At 31.1% G+C, this 17,277-nt stretch overlaps 1 protein-coding gene across 1 annotated transcript in view; it reads left to right on the forward strand.

Annotated features, from left to right (window-relative positions):
* Window positions 1-231: 231 nt before the first annotated feature.
* Window positions 232-17,277, forward strand: part of LOC145322304 (innexin inx2-like) — a 46,448-nt gene continuing 29,402 nt past the window's right edge. The window contains exons 1-8 of the mRNA XM_080164254.1: window positions 232-401; window positions 1,691-1,743; window positions 10,940-11,046; window positions 13,578-13,697; window positions 14,730-14,805; window positions 15,153-15,230; window positions 15,487-15,555; window positions 15,997-16,093. Of these exons, the coding sequence (XP_080020380.1) occupies window positions 371-401; window positions 1,691-1,743; window positions 10,940-11,046; window positions 13,578-13,697; window positions 14,730-14,805; window positions 15,153-15,230; window positions 15,487-15,555; window positions 15,997-16,093 (631 nt within the window). The 5' untranslated portion in view covers window positions 232-370. The remainder of the gene's footprint in view (window positions 402-1,690; window positions 1,744-10,939; window positions 11,047-13,577; window positions 13,698-14,729; window positions 14,806-15,152; window positions 15,231-15,486; window positions 15,556-15,996; window positions 16,094-17,277) is intronic.

The raw sequence follows: 17,277 nt of genomic DNA on the forward strand, positions 1-17,277 counted from the left end.
ATATATGCTTACAGAGAAGCTTTAGATTGGTTACATTCCCTTTAAATCTATGTCACTATGAGGTTATTTCCATAATAATTACTTATGCAATTTATCCATAATTCCTATGCGATCTGAATAAACATCCTAAGTCAAGATCACCAAAACCAGAATTTTGTACTATAAAAATTAGAAAAAAAAATTATCAAATTATTTTTATATTAAACTAAATATATATTTATTTTCAGATATAAAAGAAACATGTAGTAGTGATATAAAAATGTTTGTAAAAGTGACAGGAATCCCGACAAGTTAACTTCAAGTTGTCACTGTCTTTTTGACAGATAGACAGACAGATAGATACACGGACATACAGACAGACACACAGATCATGATCGGAGCTGTTCTGGAAGCAGTTTCAGGTTTGTAATTTTCTTTTTTGAGCACTAATATCATTACAAAAAGTAAACTTACTTATTTCGATTATTTGTATCAATTTTAAAAGAAGGTCAATTATGTCTGTAATTGATATAGCAACAAGCTAAGAAAATCCTATAACAAGGCTCACTCTGAGTGAAGTGAGCCTTGATAGGAAGCAGTGAGCCTTATCTGGTTTGGCTCACTTCCCCTTTTCGTGTCGGTAAGCCTCACCAGGCAAGGCTTAAAGTAATAAGGTTTTTTTTTAACTAAAACATTTATTATGATTACCGTAATAATGGAATGAACGTACTTTAGTTATTAAAAGAGAAGCTACGCCTCTAAAAATTGCATTTTATAACTTGCATGGTCAAAGAATTCTCACAATTTTGTATATTCTCCAAACTATTTTATGCTTTGCTTTAGTCAAGGATCATAATTTGGAAGTTTGAAAATATAGATTTTAAAATGTAATAGGCGAAATTGAATAATTTTTGTCTGTCTGTTGAAGCTTAAAATCTTGCTAACCGCTGGACCAATTGGGTTATGCTATTTGGGAAGAAAAGATACCTTTTTGTATTGACGTCCGAGAACTTGTTGGGAAGAAAAGTTGGATGGACATTCTGAACATATTTAACCAAAAAATATGAAGAGAATATCTTCTTTAATCCCCTCCTTCCTCTCACCCTTGGACGTTTCATTGCTTTTTAATTACTTATTCTATTTTATCAACTTTAAGTAAGTATTCCTTGATCTATAAGTTGACATAAGCTGACATTTATTCTTTAACTTTGCCAAAATATAAAATGTATGTGTTTACTTATTTACTTAACTTGCAGTGCATATTCCCTGTTATGCTTATTGGTAATAGGTTGACATACATTAATTGTTTATGTAGACTATTTTGGATATGAAAAGGTGCTCTGTATCTAACTGAAGGATCTTAAGGGAAAAGACAACGAACGATAACTTGACATGCATCCCTAATAATGATTAACAAAATTACCCCAACTGTAGATTAAAATTATCGATTAATAATTATGACCAACCAATTAGGATTTCATAAGAGTACCCAAAGTTTTTTAAGTCAACAAATGAAAGTTCGTGTTTAATTTAAAAAAAAAACGTTACAATTAAATCAAAATGTCTAAAGTATTTCATATTATGTTAATAAACAAGGAAGATGTAGTCATTATTCGTAACTGTGGCTAACAGTCGGTCGCTCAGTCATACTCTCGTAATATAGAAAGGAAGCAAAATTAAAGACATTTAAAGTTTTATTTTTACTTTTTAGGCGTTAGAGGATGGTTTCGAGGGAAACATAAACTAACCATAGATACACCCCAGGTACATTTTAACAAGGACAATTTTGCCCATGAGTAGCGTAAGCGCAGCATAAAATGTTAATATTTCATCATATGTCAAAGATCAAACGATTTCAAAAGAAGTTTTGTATAGGAAACAAAATGGTTCGAAAATTTACACAGTAATATCTGTATTAAAAAAATACGTTTCAGTAGTTTTTGAAATCTTGATCTACAGACAAAAAATCTTACTACTTTATATTAAAGGATTTTCAGACTACTCTAAAAATGAAAATAAGGCTCTATATGCAAACTCTATTGTAATTTTACAAAAAGCTTACATTGCTTTAGATTATTGAGTAAATCACTTTGGCAGTATACTTACTCTCTTACATTCATTAGAATTAACAATATCCCTCTTATGGTCAGTTGAACACCTGCGAAACCGCATTAAAATCATTGAATAAAAGTTATATATCGTATGCTTCTAATCCTATTTACTCTTGACCAATTGTGACTTTCCTCTCAGTATTCAAATGATTTTAAAATTCCCCTCACAAGTCACTTCGATTTTTTATTGCAACCCTAATTCTTACTTTAAAAAGAAACTAATTATTGGTGAATGTATATGCATGTTGTATACACAAATTAATATATCAAGTCATGTATATCATTATATTTAACTTATTATTATTTTTAAATTTGACTATCATTTCAAGGTTAAGACGCATTGAGCATTAATCAGATTCAGTTGATGGTATAGGGGGCTTGGTGACGCTTCGGGTACAAGTCCTCTTCACGTCACCTTTGAACATACTTTGCGTTTTGAATAGCAGTGCAAATACGCTTAATCGCCCAGGGTAACATCGAACAGACAACCAACTTTAGTTATGACACGGGCTTTTTCAGGTTCAGTTAGGTAATGTTAGTGTGAGCCTATTGGGATGAGTTGCCAGTAGGGCTAGAAAAACCTCTAGTGTATAGAAACAAAGTTTATGGAGGGGGGGGGCCTCTATGGTCCACTATCAATTTAAGTGATATTCTCCATTAGATAGAGAATATATATAGATAATTACAAGGATATTAACAGTATTAATCAAATTCTTCTTCACTTCTTAATACATATATTTTGCCAGTAGCACGAAATGGAATCGCACAAAAGTTAGGTATATATATAGTCAGATGGCAAATGGATGTGGTAAAATATTTAAAGGGGGGTAGTAATATGATTATTAAATGATAACTATTAAGCCAATAACCTATCCACCAATCAAAATTAGTTTTAATTTTTAAGTATTTCAAAATCTAAAATACCATGATTCCAGTTAACATTTAAGTATATTATCTTTAATAGTGATTTCATAGTTTAGTTTTGTATCTTGTCCTGTTCACATGTTTTCAAGTGATTAGATTTGGACAAGGGTGATTCAAAAAAATATATAAATCTCTAACAAATTAAAGTTATAGCTGTATAATGGGACCAAAAAAGATCCCTAACAAACCACCTCAAGTGACTCAAGTAAAATTGGACCCAGTCACTAGTGCATTTTTAAGTGAGTTAAAAGTTGATGTAAATAAATTGACATTAAATGAAAATTCTGTTAAAAGTGTTTTAAACACCCTAATTAAAACTATCGGTCAACTTAAAAATGAAATTACCCAGCTTAAAGAGTCAGGAAGTGAGAGTTCAAGCGACGAGGAAGAGTGGGAAGTAAAGGGTGGAAAGGGGAAGAATGGTACAAACTTGCCCAGAGGAGGGGGAGGAGATAACAACAGATGGAAAGGAAATGGTGTTCCCACCAACATACAGGCACAGGTCAGATATAACAGCGATCACATTGACCAGAACCAACAAAGAGCAATGAAAGGTACTTTATTATTTGCCTCACCAGAAAATGCAGCCAAGAACCTTAAGTCTATTCTAAAAGAGCCAGAAGAAATTGGAGAAGAACTATACACCCAGCAAATATGCGACACTATAGAGAAGTATTATGGTGTTCATATTGACCCAGCTCTGGATATTGAAGCATGCCACCCTACATCCAAAGGTTGTGGTATTATAAGGTTTAATAATCGAAGGATGGGCTCAGCATATGCTAAACTATGTTCGGCGATTTTGAAAGGGCCCAAGCCATCACAGCCCAGGAAAGAGGAGGAGATTGTAAGTCAACCTGGGGCGATGGAGGGAGGAGCGATGGAGGGGAAGGCATCAGTGCAAGGAGCCCAGAAAGAGGAGGTGAGAAAGGTAAAACGACCTAACTTTTGGTTAACTTTCCAACTCACAAAAAGGCGTTCAGATTTAATCAGAAAACTAAAGGAGCTTAAAAGGGATGGAAAGATAAACCATTTTACTTCTAATGAAAATGGTGTTATCAGTGTCACTTTGAGCAAAGGAGCGGCTCCTAAACGGCTTACTTTGGATTACAAAAATGACAACTCTAAAACTTACTATGTGGGTGAGTTACTCCAACTTGTCTCCTGTAAAATATGATAAACAATCCGAAAGTGAATCAAACTAGAATATAATGGTGTAAAAATGGGATGAATATTTTATTTTTGAAAAACCCGAATTTAAAACTAATCTCTATCTGTTATCACTTAATATTTATTTTACTATGTATATGTTCTGTGTAAATTATCATAGCATTAAAAATGGGTTGTTTAATGCTTTTTTTTCTTTGGTACATTTAAACAAAAATAATATAGGCATTCAAATTAAAAATGGATGATGAGTTAGTTAATAATCTTGGACATAATTCTTTGCAATTAGATTCAAATTTAAATCATTCGTGTTCTTACTTTGAAAACCATGAATTTGTAAACTTCATTGGAAAGAGGGAGGAAAAGTTTTCAGTCTATAGTCAGAATATTAGAAGTATAAATAATAAAATCGACGATATACAAGAATTATTATCGGAGATAGAAACTGAAAAATTTTCTTTTAGTATTCTATTATTTCAAGAAATTTGGGCAGCAAATAACGCACAGACCACTAGATTAGAAAATTATCAAGATATTATCTTACAAACAAGGGAAGGAAAAAGGGGTGGGGGTTTAGGAATATATCTTAAGCAAAACTTAAGTTATGAAATTATTGATGAATTATCATATATTTTAGAGGGCGAATTTGAGACTCAATTCATAAAAGTATTTTTTGGTAAGAACAAATTTAAGATTATAGGCAATATTTACAGAATTCCTGGTGGTAACTTAAATAACTTTATAGAATGGTTTGGAGAAAAATTAACATTTCTTAAAACTGACCCAGTTTTAAAAAAATCTGATGAAATTATATTTGGGGGTGATTTCAATGCAAATTTTCTAAACTTTGATTCCCACAACCAAACAAATGATCTTTTGAACCTATTAATATCCACTTCTTTTCTACCAATGATTACTCTACCTACTAGAATTTGTCAAAATTCAGCAACTCTCATTGATAACATATTTAGCAATAAAAAGCAAGAATTTTATGAAAGCGGCCTAATTATATCTTCTATTTCTGATCATCTCCCAATTTTTTACTTAAATGTAACTTGTGAAAAAAATACTTCAAACCAAAAACAATATTATTATGATATGAGTCCAAATAACATAGAAAACTTTAAAGAGAAACTCTCTTCACAAAATTGGGAAGGTGTTAATAATGATAATATTCCGAAAACTGCCTTTGAAAGTTTTGGTAACATATTAGAAAAGTACTTTAAAGAGAGTTTCCCTTTAAAAGAAAAATGTGTAAACAAAGGAAAAGTTCCTATTAACCCGTGGATGTCACAGGAGTTATTAAAAATCAGAAAAGCCAAAAATAGGGCCTTTAAAAACAAACTTAAACATAGGACTGAATCTGCTGAAAATAAATTTAAATGCCTAAATAATAAATTCAAAAAACTTGCTAGAAAAGAGAAGAAAAAATATTACCATGAAAGATTTGAAGATTGTGTTACTGATATCAGAAAGACTTGGTCGCTAATTAACTTAATAGTCAAGAAAAAAAAGTGTAAAAATGACGTGCCTTGTGTTTTTACAGATGCACAAAAATCCTATAATACTTTCTCTGAGATAGCCAATGGCTTTAATGACTTTTTTGTTGATGTTGGGCCAAGACTTTCTGAATCAATACCTCAATCTTCTAAATCTTTCAGGGATTTCTTGGGGGATCAATATGATGAAGAATTTAACTTTCAGGAAGTAAACTCTTTTATTATCAATATAACTTTGTCCAAATTAAAATCAAAATCAAGTGTAGGTAATGATAATATCTCTATGAAACTTTTAAAAGAAATAATGCCAATAATTGTAAAGCCTATCATTCACCTGTTTAACCTCTCTTTAAACACTGGCTACATTCCTGATAACTATAAATGTGCAAAAATTATACCTATTTACAAAGCTGGTGAAAGAGATAGATTTGACAATTATCGTCCTATTTCCATACTTCCAGCCCTCTCTAAATTACTTGAGAAAATTGTTGCTTTTCAAATGATTAGATATCTTGAGGGAAACAAAATGTTATATCAACATCAATATGGCTTCAGAAGGTCAAGAGACACACAACAACCACTGATACATTTAATCAACAAAGTTTATGACGGACTGAATAAGCCCCAATCAGAATACAGTGCCTGTGTGTTTCTTGACCTTAAAAAGGCATTTGACACGTGTGATATACCAATTTTACTATCCAAACTAAAACACTATGGTTTTAAAGGTGTATCTGCAAAATGGTTTGAAAATTATCTAACTAATAGAAAACAGTATGTTGAAATAAATGGTGTAAAGTCCAAAGAAAAAGTATTAACCCATGGAGTACCACAGGGCTCTGTCATTGGACCAATTTTGTTCTTGTTGTATATAAACGACCTTCCAAATTCAACAACCTTATTTTGTAGCCTTTTTGCAGATGACACAATATTTTGTAAAACCTCAAGTAATTTAGAAACCATAAAAACATCATTAAATGAAGAATTAGATAAGGCATCAGTATGGTTTAGGGCAAATAAACTTTCTTTAAATGTATCTAAAACAAAATACATGGTCTTCAGACTTAGCAGTATGCAACCTGTCAATAATAACTTTAGAATCTTCATTAATGGGGAGGAAGTTGAGAGAATCAGCAATGAAAATGAAACAAAGTCTTTTAAATTTGTTGGGGTACATCTTGATGAATTTCTCAATTGGAATGAGCATACAAAAATGGTAAAAAACAAAGTTTCTAGTTCTCTATATGCATTAAATCAAATAAAAAATGTTCTCCCATCAAAAACTTTGAAAACGATTTATTCCTCAATGATTTTGCCTCACTTAAATTATTCTAATATCACATGGGGTCTCTCTAAAAGTAAAGATATTGATCAAATAAGAAAACACCAAAAAAGGGCAATAAGGATTATTGTAGGTGCTAATTATAATGCACACACTGAAATTTTGTTTGGACAATCTAAAATCTTAAAATTTGATGATTTGGTAAATTTAAACATTTTAAATTTTATAAGTAAATTTTTTCATAAGAAACTCCCAGAAAGCTTTGATAACATGTTTAAAGTTCTTTCTTCTCAGAGATCAAAAAAGTTACTGATAAGTATACCTAAAACAAAACATCTTGAATATTTTCCAGCAGTGTCATTTCCAAAACTTTGGAATAACTTGAGAAATGAAATAAGGCTTTCAGACTCTGTAAAGAAATCATTGTCCATGATTAAAAAAGATTATCTTTTAAATTATAAATCATTTCATTGCAACAAAAGAAAATGCTTTTCCTGTAAGAAATAAAATCTGTACCAACTTCTGTAACTGTAAATAGTTATTTAGTCAACCCACTTAATTATTGATCTATTAAATTCGTGTAAATATCTTTATATAATAAATAATTTTTGTAATTTCTGGCTATAAATAAAATGATAAATGAAATCAATTAAAGGGGTAAATTTACGGCCTACTCCAAGGCTTAATTACTCCTTGCTATGCAATTTTTAAAATATGATTTTATATGTATATTTAATAATTTAAATGTATTGCATTAGTTAATAAATTCTATTCTATTTTGAGGAGGTTTCTCTTCATAGATTGACGACCTTTTTATCTGCCCCTAAAATAATATTTTCTTTCATTGTACTTTTTGGTTATACCTTATTCCGGGCATGCTAAAAGAAAATAATAAATATTTCAAGCAATATGTTATTTCTAACTGAAGATAGGAAATAGGAAATTTCATTGGCACAGTGCGTTTGAAGGTGCTTTGACTTTTGTGTCAGAACCTAAATTGGGACATAGTGCATTTCATTACCCTAGGTTAGGTAACTTCATTTCACTTTTCAACAAAATCTAAAATTTTGAGAAAATTAGATTTGAAAATTTCAAGTTTAATTTTCATCCACTAGGAGTTATCGCATAATCATGACAAGAAAAGCAAAGATTATTTATTTAAAATTTTAAACAACTTTGCTTTTATAAAGTTCTGTATAAAACCACTCCTTAAGAGAGTTGATTCATGGCCATTTTTATCAGTTGCTTTGCTAAGGTCACGGAAATTCAGTCTTAAATAAATCATATATAGAGAGGTTTTATGAAAGACTTTATAAGAGCAAAGTTGTTCAAAATATTTAGATATATATTTTAGATAAATAATATTTGCTTTTCTTGTCATGATTATGCGGTAACTCCTAGTGGATGAAAATTGAACTTGAAATTTTTAAATCTAATTTTCTCAAAAACGGCTGCATTTTAGATTTTGTTAAAAAGTGAAATGAAGTTACCTAACCTAGGGTAATGAAATGCACTGTGTCCTAATTTAGGTTCTGACACAAAAGTCAAAGCACCTTCATACGCACTGTGTTGGTTAAAGAAGCTTTGTTACCTTGACAAAATCATCCTTGTTTTACGTGTGACTTTTTTTATTGCTAGTAAGTAAGAAAGAACTTTTTTTAATGTCAGTTTTGTTGCCAAATATCTTTGACAACTAGAAAATGATCAAACGAAATGTTGGGCCCTGAAGTCATTGAATACATTAATATCACAGCAAATTGTCAGAATCGCAGCTTCTCCACAACAAGGGTTTATTAGTACGTCCGCAAGTCACTTATTTACATAATTGTAACCCGCGACCGTGGCTCGACACGTAGCGCATCCGCTCGTCGTCAGGAAGGTAATAGGTTCTCCAATAGAGGTATTTAAACAAAATTTACAGGGCGTACGTAAAAATTACTTGGGGGGAGGGGAGTGGGGGGTTAGTTGCCCCTTAAAAAGATTTGCGGGAGGGTAAATCCATATTTTGGTGCATTTGATTTTCAAATTTCCTCCGGTTTTTAAAAAAACTTAATGATATTAATCATTGCTGAAAGCACCCATAAGAATGAGTACAGCTTCACTTTTATGTATGTTGTCATTCTTGTTTCATAATGATTGCTGTTTTTTTGTGAGTTATTAGAAATGTTATTAGTTAAACTAATTTGTTATTATCCTAGCGTATATTCCCTATCTATACATATAATATGTAATAATATGAAATAACATATATTAAATATAAGTCCAATCTCTTATGAACATCGAAGTATATTGTATCTAAACAAAAATATAGTCCCTCCAAAAATTTTACCAGTCAAATATGTAGAATTATTTGGTCCTGAATTAGTTCTTTTAGTTTAAGGTCTTGCAATTAAAGGTTCAAAATATTTTTAAGATAAAATATCCCTCCCTTCTTGCGAGATAATATTTCAAAAAGAGGTAGAGAAATCAGTTTTTCTTGAGATAATGTATCCCTTCCATCTTGGAAGATAATTTGTCAAAAAAGAGGGAGAGAAATAAGTTTTTCTTGAGATAACATATCCCTCCCTTCTTGGAGGATAATTTGTCAAAAAGAGGGAGAGAAATTAGGTTCTGTGAAAACCAATCTATATACGACAATATCAGGGGTAAAGAGATATGTAAATTGAATTTGAAAAAAATGCCTCATGTGTAGAGTCTTTTAGCAATAACCTTTAAACGAAAAAGTTAGCATGTATTCAGGGATCTAAAGGGATAAGACAATTGCTGATAGCAATAACCTTTAACAGAAAAGGTAGCATGTATTCAGGGATCTAAAGGGATAAGACAATTGCCGATAGCAATAACCTTTAACAGAAAAAGTTGTGAGCATGTATCCAGGGATCTAAAGGGATAAGACAATGGCCTTTAAATTAATCCCCCTTAATGATACACAAAATTATCCCTTCAGTAGTTTACAATTAGTGCTTGAAACGTTTGGACAAAACATTATTATATTACTTTGGGGACTAGTGTAATAAACAGCCCAATGTCCCATCCCTCTCTGGCATGTTTTGCTACTCTATTTATGGATAAAATTATTTCTCGTATTCATTCGAATCCGGTGGATAGGAACCGGTTCTCATCCATACGAAAAAACTATGTCTAGCATCGTATTATATCCAGCTTTCTACGAATATAAAAATGTATAATCATAAGATTAAAACTAGTTTTTTTTAGCCCGTGCCTTCGGCATCTCGGGGCTAAAAAAACTAGTTTTAATCTTATAATTGTACATTCTATATCCGCGGAAAGCCGTTTATAATACGATGCGAGAAAAAACTATTCCTTTTTATTTCATGTGATATATTTAACTATTTTTTTTAAAACTTGCACATTTATTGATTTACTTATCCATAATTCCTGTCCTACTTACTATTACTATAAGGAAGAAAATGTAAAAGACAGAAGATAATGTAATGTGTAATATTGTATTGAAAATTTTCTACAGAGTATATATGATTTATTTTTACTTTATTTGGTTTCTTATTAAGGGGTTAGGGGTGGGATATAATGGGCAAAATTTGCTAAGGGTCGTTTCTTGGAGAATAGTTACATTTAACGTTTTCCTCCTTCTAAGAAATAGATAAGATAGAAACTTCAATATAACCACGGTTCACTGAGAAATTTGTAGCGATTATTTATTTCACAGAATTCACATTTATAAAAAATACATATCGTTAAATTTTTAGAAAAATGGATATATTATTACTTTGGATGTTATACACCAGATTTTCATGTTCTCTAATAAAGTGAAACGCTAAAATAGTGATAATCCCCATCCACTCTTTCTACCCATCCCCTCTCATCCAAAATTAATTGACCGATAGATATGTTCAACTTCAATTTTTCCTCTGTCATAATATCCACGTATATTTTACATCCATTTTTAGTAAACTGTATAATAAGTGACAAATTTTTTATGTTATATTTTTGTTCAGAATCGCCTTCAAAGCGAGTTTACAGTTCTATTGTTATCCTTCCTGTCCGCGCTGACCGCATGTAAACAATACCTGGGTGATCCTATACACTGTATATTTGATGGCAGGTACACAATTTATATTAATCTGACCGCTCTGACCTCTTGTAAACAACATCCGGGAGACCCTATACACTGTACAGGGTGCGCCACATAAATCCGGACTTTTTCTTATCTTTAAACAAACGAACATAAAATCGTCAATTTGAAAGATTTCATTGAATTTAAAAATCTAGGAAGCAAACTAGGTATATGACTATAAAATTATTTAATAAAATCGCCGCCAGCCTCAATCCCCGCCTCTATCCGCCCCCAGAACCGCCCGCCGACCCTGGTCACCATGTACCTGTCCAAGCTGGCAAAGTTCTCTTTGATAGTGGCAATGAAGGAAGTCTTTGTGGAATAAGCGTGTCTATTGGTTCATGCTTTAATGGCACTCCAGGCCCAAAAGTCCATTGGATTAAGATCGGGCCACAGTTGAGCTTGAACAACGTTTTATACCTTTTTAAAAATGACATGCAGATTAAACTAGGGTTATCAGCGCAACACATAGTCTAAAACGAGTTTCAAGGTTCCATATGGGCCCTTGAAGTCGAGAACCCAGAAATTTTCAAGATTTTTGACGTTTTTGACATCTTTAGATTTACCACGATTCACTTTGCCAATGTATTACGGCCAAACCAGCTGAGATAGAGAGCTTTTGACTTTTCTAGTGTCTTCATTAGGTATCTAACAGTATCTCCAGCACGTTTCATAAGTCTATCTCATCTACAGATGGGTTGAGGTTATATTTAGTAGGCCCAAGTCGAAGATCCAGAGTAAACTATCAGCGCATTTCGAATCTGCCTTGTTGAACATATGCGCTGCCAGCTTGGAGTACATGTCCTCCATAGTCCAAAACTTTTTTTTTAAGTTCGGATTTATGTGGCGCACCCTGTATAGTTGATGGCAGGTACACAATTTTCTATCTATTTGACCACCTGACCGCTAACAATACATGGGTGACCCTATACACTGTATATTTGATGCCAGGTTCACAATTTTATATCCATTAGACCGCTTTGATTGCTTGACATTAAACACAAAATTTAAAATATGATTAAAGGCTAAAAAAATTAGATGCCTTAAGGAAATCTTTTTATGTTTTAGGGTGGTATTTGGCTATTTTAGTAGCCTTCACCCCATCAGTAGCAATAATATATAGTATAATCAACATATACTTTGTTTTCGAGTAAGAAATAATACATTATTTCAAAAGGAACTATTTTTTTTACTCTGTCACAAATTTTTAAAGATGAACTGAACATATTAAATTTAAATCTCTAAAATATTTCTTACCATCCTTGGTTTTTTTAAAAAACAATCTATTTACAAAACTAGATTTATTGAATTTTAGAGTATTTTATCCATAGAAATAGTTCATTCTTTTTTTTATTGGCGGGAATGTCAATTTAATGAAAAGAAATGGCCTACTCATGGTAAAAGGGATTTATAAAATATAAATTAGATTTAAGGTAATAGGCTAGTGGCCGGTTAAATACTGAGTCACCAATCCTCAACCTCTTATTTTTAAGATAAATTAAAAATAAGGGGGATATTCCTTTTTCCTATGCCTAACCCCTGCGGGGTTACCCAGTACCCAATATAACTTAACTAAGATGACCTAAAGTAATAGACAGACAAAATAAACTATTAGTCCACCTCGCCTTATTTTCATTTTATTTCCAATTAAGAGCATTGGAGTTAATAAGTGCTCAAGAGGGTGCTTTGTATTATATCACCAGGTTTAAATTAAGTTATGGATTTTTTTGTAGAATTTCTTTTTAAAAAACCTCTGGAATCTTGTGAACTAAGTAATTTATTTGTATTTCTCCCTGACGTATCCAAATTCTCTACCAATATATTGAAAAAGAAATTAGCATTGGAAACAAACTTTACTCAAATAACAGTTGTGGCAGCGAAACCAATCTTATAGTTTATGAAAGATAACCTAAAGTGAAATATAATCTAGGTTAATAAATGGCAGTAAAATTGCTTTTTTTATGCAAGAAGTGAAGGTTTCATTGAGCCAAATCAAATGAAATTCTCTAGGATAGCCTAAGAAACTTAATAGAATTTAGAACTTGTCTGCAACAAATTTTTGAAAAGAAATTCTGGAGGTCTTTCTAGGGACAATTTCTATTGGGAAGATTCTTATGACCTATGAGAAGCTACATTGTAAAGTAGAACCATATTGGTTCAGCGGTTAGAAAAATCTTAACAAAGCATGAAATAATCACAAATAAACAATTAAATTGATCATGATTAATTATAGTAAATATCTCACCTTGTCTTTACCTATCAGCAAAGGCTTTAAGACTAGAATTTATATTCTCATGTATATACAATAAGAAAGTTGGTTTAGAGGTCCCAACTGAAGAATGTAAACTTCTTTTATTGATAAAAAACTTTTTTTCTTCTTTTTGTTTAGTTTGTTCTGAAGTAATTAAGAGTAGTTTATCAGTTTTCACATTGTATTTACTTTGGTTTGGTTAATCCTTTTTTTTATACAGCGGAATAGATTTATAACCCTAGATGGTTAATTATACTTTTTAATTTAGGTCTGGAGTAAAAATTGAGGCCATAGACGCATTTTGTTGGATCCACTCCACCTCCCCCCTGGAGCCCAGTCTTATATCCAGACTTTCAAACCTGTCCCCATCTCCATCTCATCTACCTAGGTAATTAATATCTTAGTCATAGAGTAGCTTCGCTTTTAGACAACTAAAGATATAATGCGATTTCCCCCCTTTCCCATTTTAGGTTAGATATTTATTGAATATTTAGTTTGATTTACTTTTAGTAGCAGCGATAACACATTATATTTTGTAAATCCGTTTTGATTAATGTACCTTCATTGGTAAGAACAAACTAATCCTATATTGTCAGCAATCTTAAGGAAAAACACATATGGCTTGATATACATCCTTACTGATGATTAACAAATTTTTCAATTCTGCATATTATAATGATCGATTGAAAAGTTTGAACACATAAAGATCAAATAAAAGTTCCCAAAGTTTATAGCTAATGAAGACGAAAACGTGGTTATGAAACTTTGGGTACCACTGTAGTTTACATAGCCGCGTGTCCCCTCCTTCCCTGCATATATATTGCATATCTTATAAGTGTTCAATCAAATCCGTAAATCTTTTTAAATAGAAAGTTCTTCAAATATAACGCATTGCAAAGATTTAACAAATCCGTAAAAACTAAGAAGAATTATTATGGCACTCAAATTTTTATAATCACGTTCATTCCCATTTGCTGGCTTCAAAAACATTACTTTTACTAGTAGTTAAAACTATTATTTTTCATTCTTTGAAACAAATTAATTCATGTTTGATTATGTAGTAATCAGAATTGATTTCCTTTTTAAAATTACATCTTTTGTTTTATTAATCTAAAGAGTAAATTTTTGTGAATATGATTGAATACTATCTCATAAGCATAGAATTGTCATTCAGAACTAATCGTAGTATTATATCACATAGTAAGTGTGCTCTTATTTCCACACATAATCTGTTAAAAAAAACTTTAAAAAATGCGCCTAACTAACTGATCGAAGTTTCAATGTTCTTAAAATTATTTAAAATATATGTTAAAAACTCATTTTTCTGTTACTTCCTTAATTTTTATTTTAGTTTGCAAAAAAATAGTTGTTCAGTTAATGTTCCGCTGCCTATTAATATGTTTATCTTTGTTTTATTTAGGCTGTGTTCATCCCTTCGTAATCCTCCTCTAGATACGTCTTTCTACCAGTGGGTGCATGTTTTCTTAATTCTACAGGTAATAATTATAAAGTAGCCGCGCTACAAATAAATTAAGTTTTATTAGCCTAGCTAATCTCGAAGTATACATATAGTGAAATAAACCCGGAAGTCCGAGATTGTATTCAAGTTTAAAAAGTACAAACCACAAATAACTATTAAAATAATGCTTTTAAGAAATTTAATTAATATGAATTTATCATAATTTTGTTTTATATATTTTAGTAGACAAGCCTTTTGTAAACATTCGAGATATTGCCCCATTTAATTTATAGAATTTGTTAAAAGAACTATCATTACATAAAATATTTTATTATTAGGTTACTGCATCAATATTTTTATTAGTATTTGAATTTTCATTTTTAGGCTCTGATTTTCTTAATACCAAGCAGATTATGGTCTGGTTTAGAGGGAGGAAGAGTTAATAGTTTGTGCCTTGTAGAGGTATGTACTTGTTATTATGGCAGCGACTCTATGTATAACTAGGGTGTTACAATTTATTCAAAATAATACAAAGAATACATTTCTCTTATGACATGTTGCGGGATTTTGGACTAAGCGAGTTGTAAATTTATAACAGTTCCATTAATACACTCTGCGCTTTACTTTCTTTACTTGTGAGGAATCAATTAATAACAGTTCCAATATTAACATGCTGCGCAAACTAATTATTGTAGATATTTAGAAAATTTTGTTACAGGTTAGAGAACACTATCATGATATAGAGAGATGGCGAGTTTCTGTAGAATCTTTTGTTTACACGTTACATCAGGAAATAAATTTGTTTTCACTGAATATGCACCAGCTTTTCCAACTACAAAACTAATTCAGAAAAAATCACATATGTTTTCAGCTTTTGTTGGGTGGCAACACATAGTAGAATTGATGACCTTTACATCTGCCCCCCAAATATTATTTTAAATTTATTTCACTTGTTGGTTATAATTTATTCCAGGGTATGCACAGCAATTTGTCAGGGGGTTGAAGAAAGGAAATGGGGAGACATGCCTTACTTATTTATATTTTAAGGGGGTTGTTGACATCCCCATACGCTACCCCAAGTCACTAATGCAATTTGCAGCTAGTCTAAACATTTAGGTATATTTTACAAGAAAAATTGTTGTTTTTTAAACAATGAAGTTTAATTGAACAATTTTGCATTAATTAGATTAACTTCCATTAGTATGAGAATAAATTTATGCATGTTTGGCAGAATAATTGGTACCTAGTGAAATATTTAACAGTAGAGTTCTTGCATATCATATCCTTAGTTGCTGTCATACATGCCACAGATGTTTTCTTGTCAGGTAAGCATTTTTGTCTTCTTTTGTTCGCAATATGATTCAAGGATAATGGTTGTATTATAATTTCCCCAGCTGAAACAAAATGTTCAAGCTATGCTAAAATAAAGCAAATCTTTAGAGAAAATTAGGATAAGCATTAGCTTACAATTGTTTGAGAATGACTAAGATGGATATATATTTTCAAAAAGCTTTGTGTAGCAGTTGCATTTTTTCTCTATATCATATGTTGTTTTTTGTTGGCGGTGTATTTTACTAGAGGATGTGAAACCTTGTGGGTATAATAAAGCGAAAGGCAGTTCTTTATAATATCTTTTTTTTGGGGTGGGGGGGGGGGGTTAAACAGAATTTTAAAACCCCTACCACAAGGCATTGCTTGTCTATTCATGAAAAAAAAAGTCCTTGTTTAACCAAAAACTCAAAGATACTACTTTTGACATATATTTCTTGTGTGGAACCATTAGGAGTGTAATGAAATTTTCTAGTTAAAAATAGGATGAATAATTGTAACTGTTAAAATAATTACACTTTACCAAGTTTACAAACATATTAACAAACTTTTAAACAAAAATATTTTTTCAACCTATTGAAACATTTGTTAAAATAATAAATACCATTTTTTAACTCCTAGCCTCTAGGATCATTGTTTTAATATTGTTTTAGAAGGGTGAATGCTTAACTAGGATGAATATTCTTAGCAAAGAAACTTCTTCATATATTTTGCTATATTAACTACATAATTTTCTTCCTTTTTGAAATTCTTTACAAAACATGATCCCTTATACAGATAATCTAACTTTTTCAAGGAAGCTTCGATATTTGTAATCATTAATGTGCGTCATGACTATGATAATGCTTATTTTTGTAATTTTTATCAAATTTTTTGGTTGTGTATATATTCAGGGGGGAAATGGCAATAAAACATTTACTTATCCTCTTTCTTCTGCAAATTATCTTTGAAAGAAAAGTTTATTTATAAATGATTGTCCTATCCCTGTATCCCTGATTGTAAATATATTCCTTATTCACACATTTTCTTCAAATTTGAAGGTAAACAAAATCCTTTGGTTGCGTCAGAGTTAAAGGAAAAGATTGATTTTTCTAAAAATTTTAGTGATTTGAAATTCTTTGAACTTAAGCGATATGAAAATTATAAAAGAATTGTCTATTAGTACTAAAGGTGTTACGCA

The sequence above is a fragment of the Acartia tonsa genome, chromosome 6 (genome assembly GCF_053477335.1).
Source record: "Acartia tonsa isolate MP-2025a chromosome 6, ASM5347733v1, whole genome shotgun sequence".
NCBI classification, from domain to species: domain Eukaryota; kingdom Metazoa; phylum Arthropoda; class Copepoda; order Calanoida; family Acartiidae; genus Acartia; species Acartia tonsa.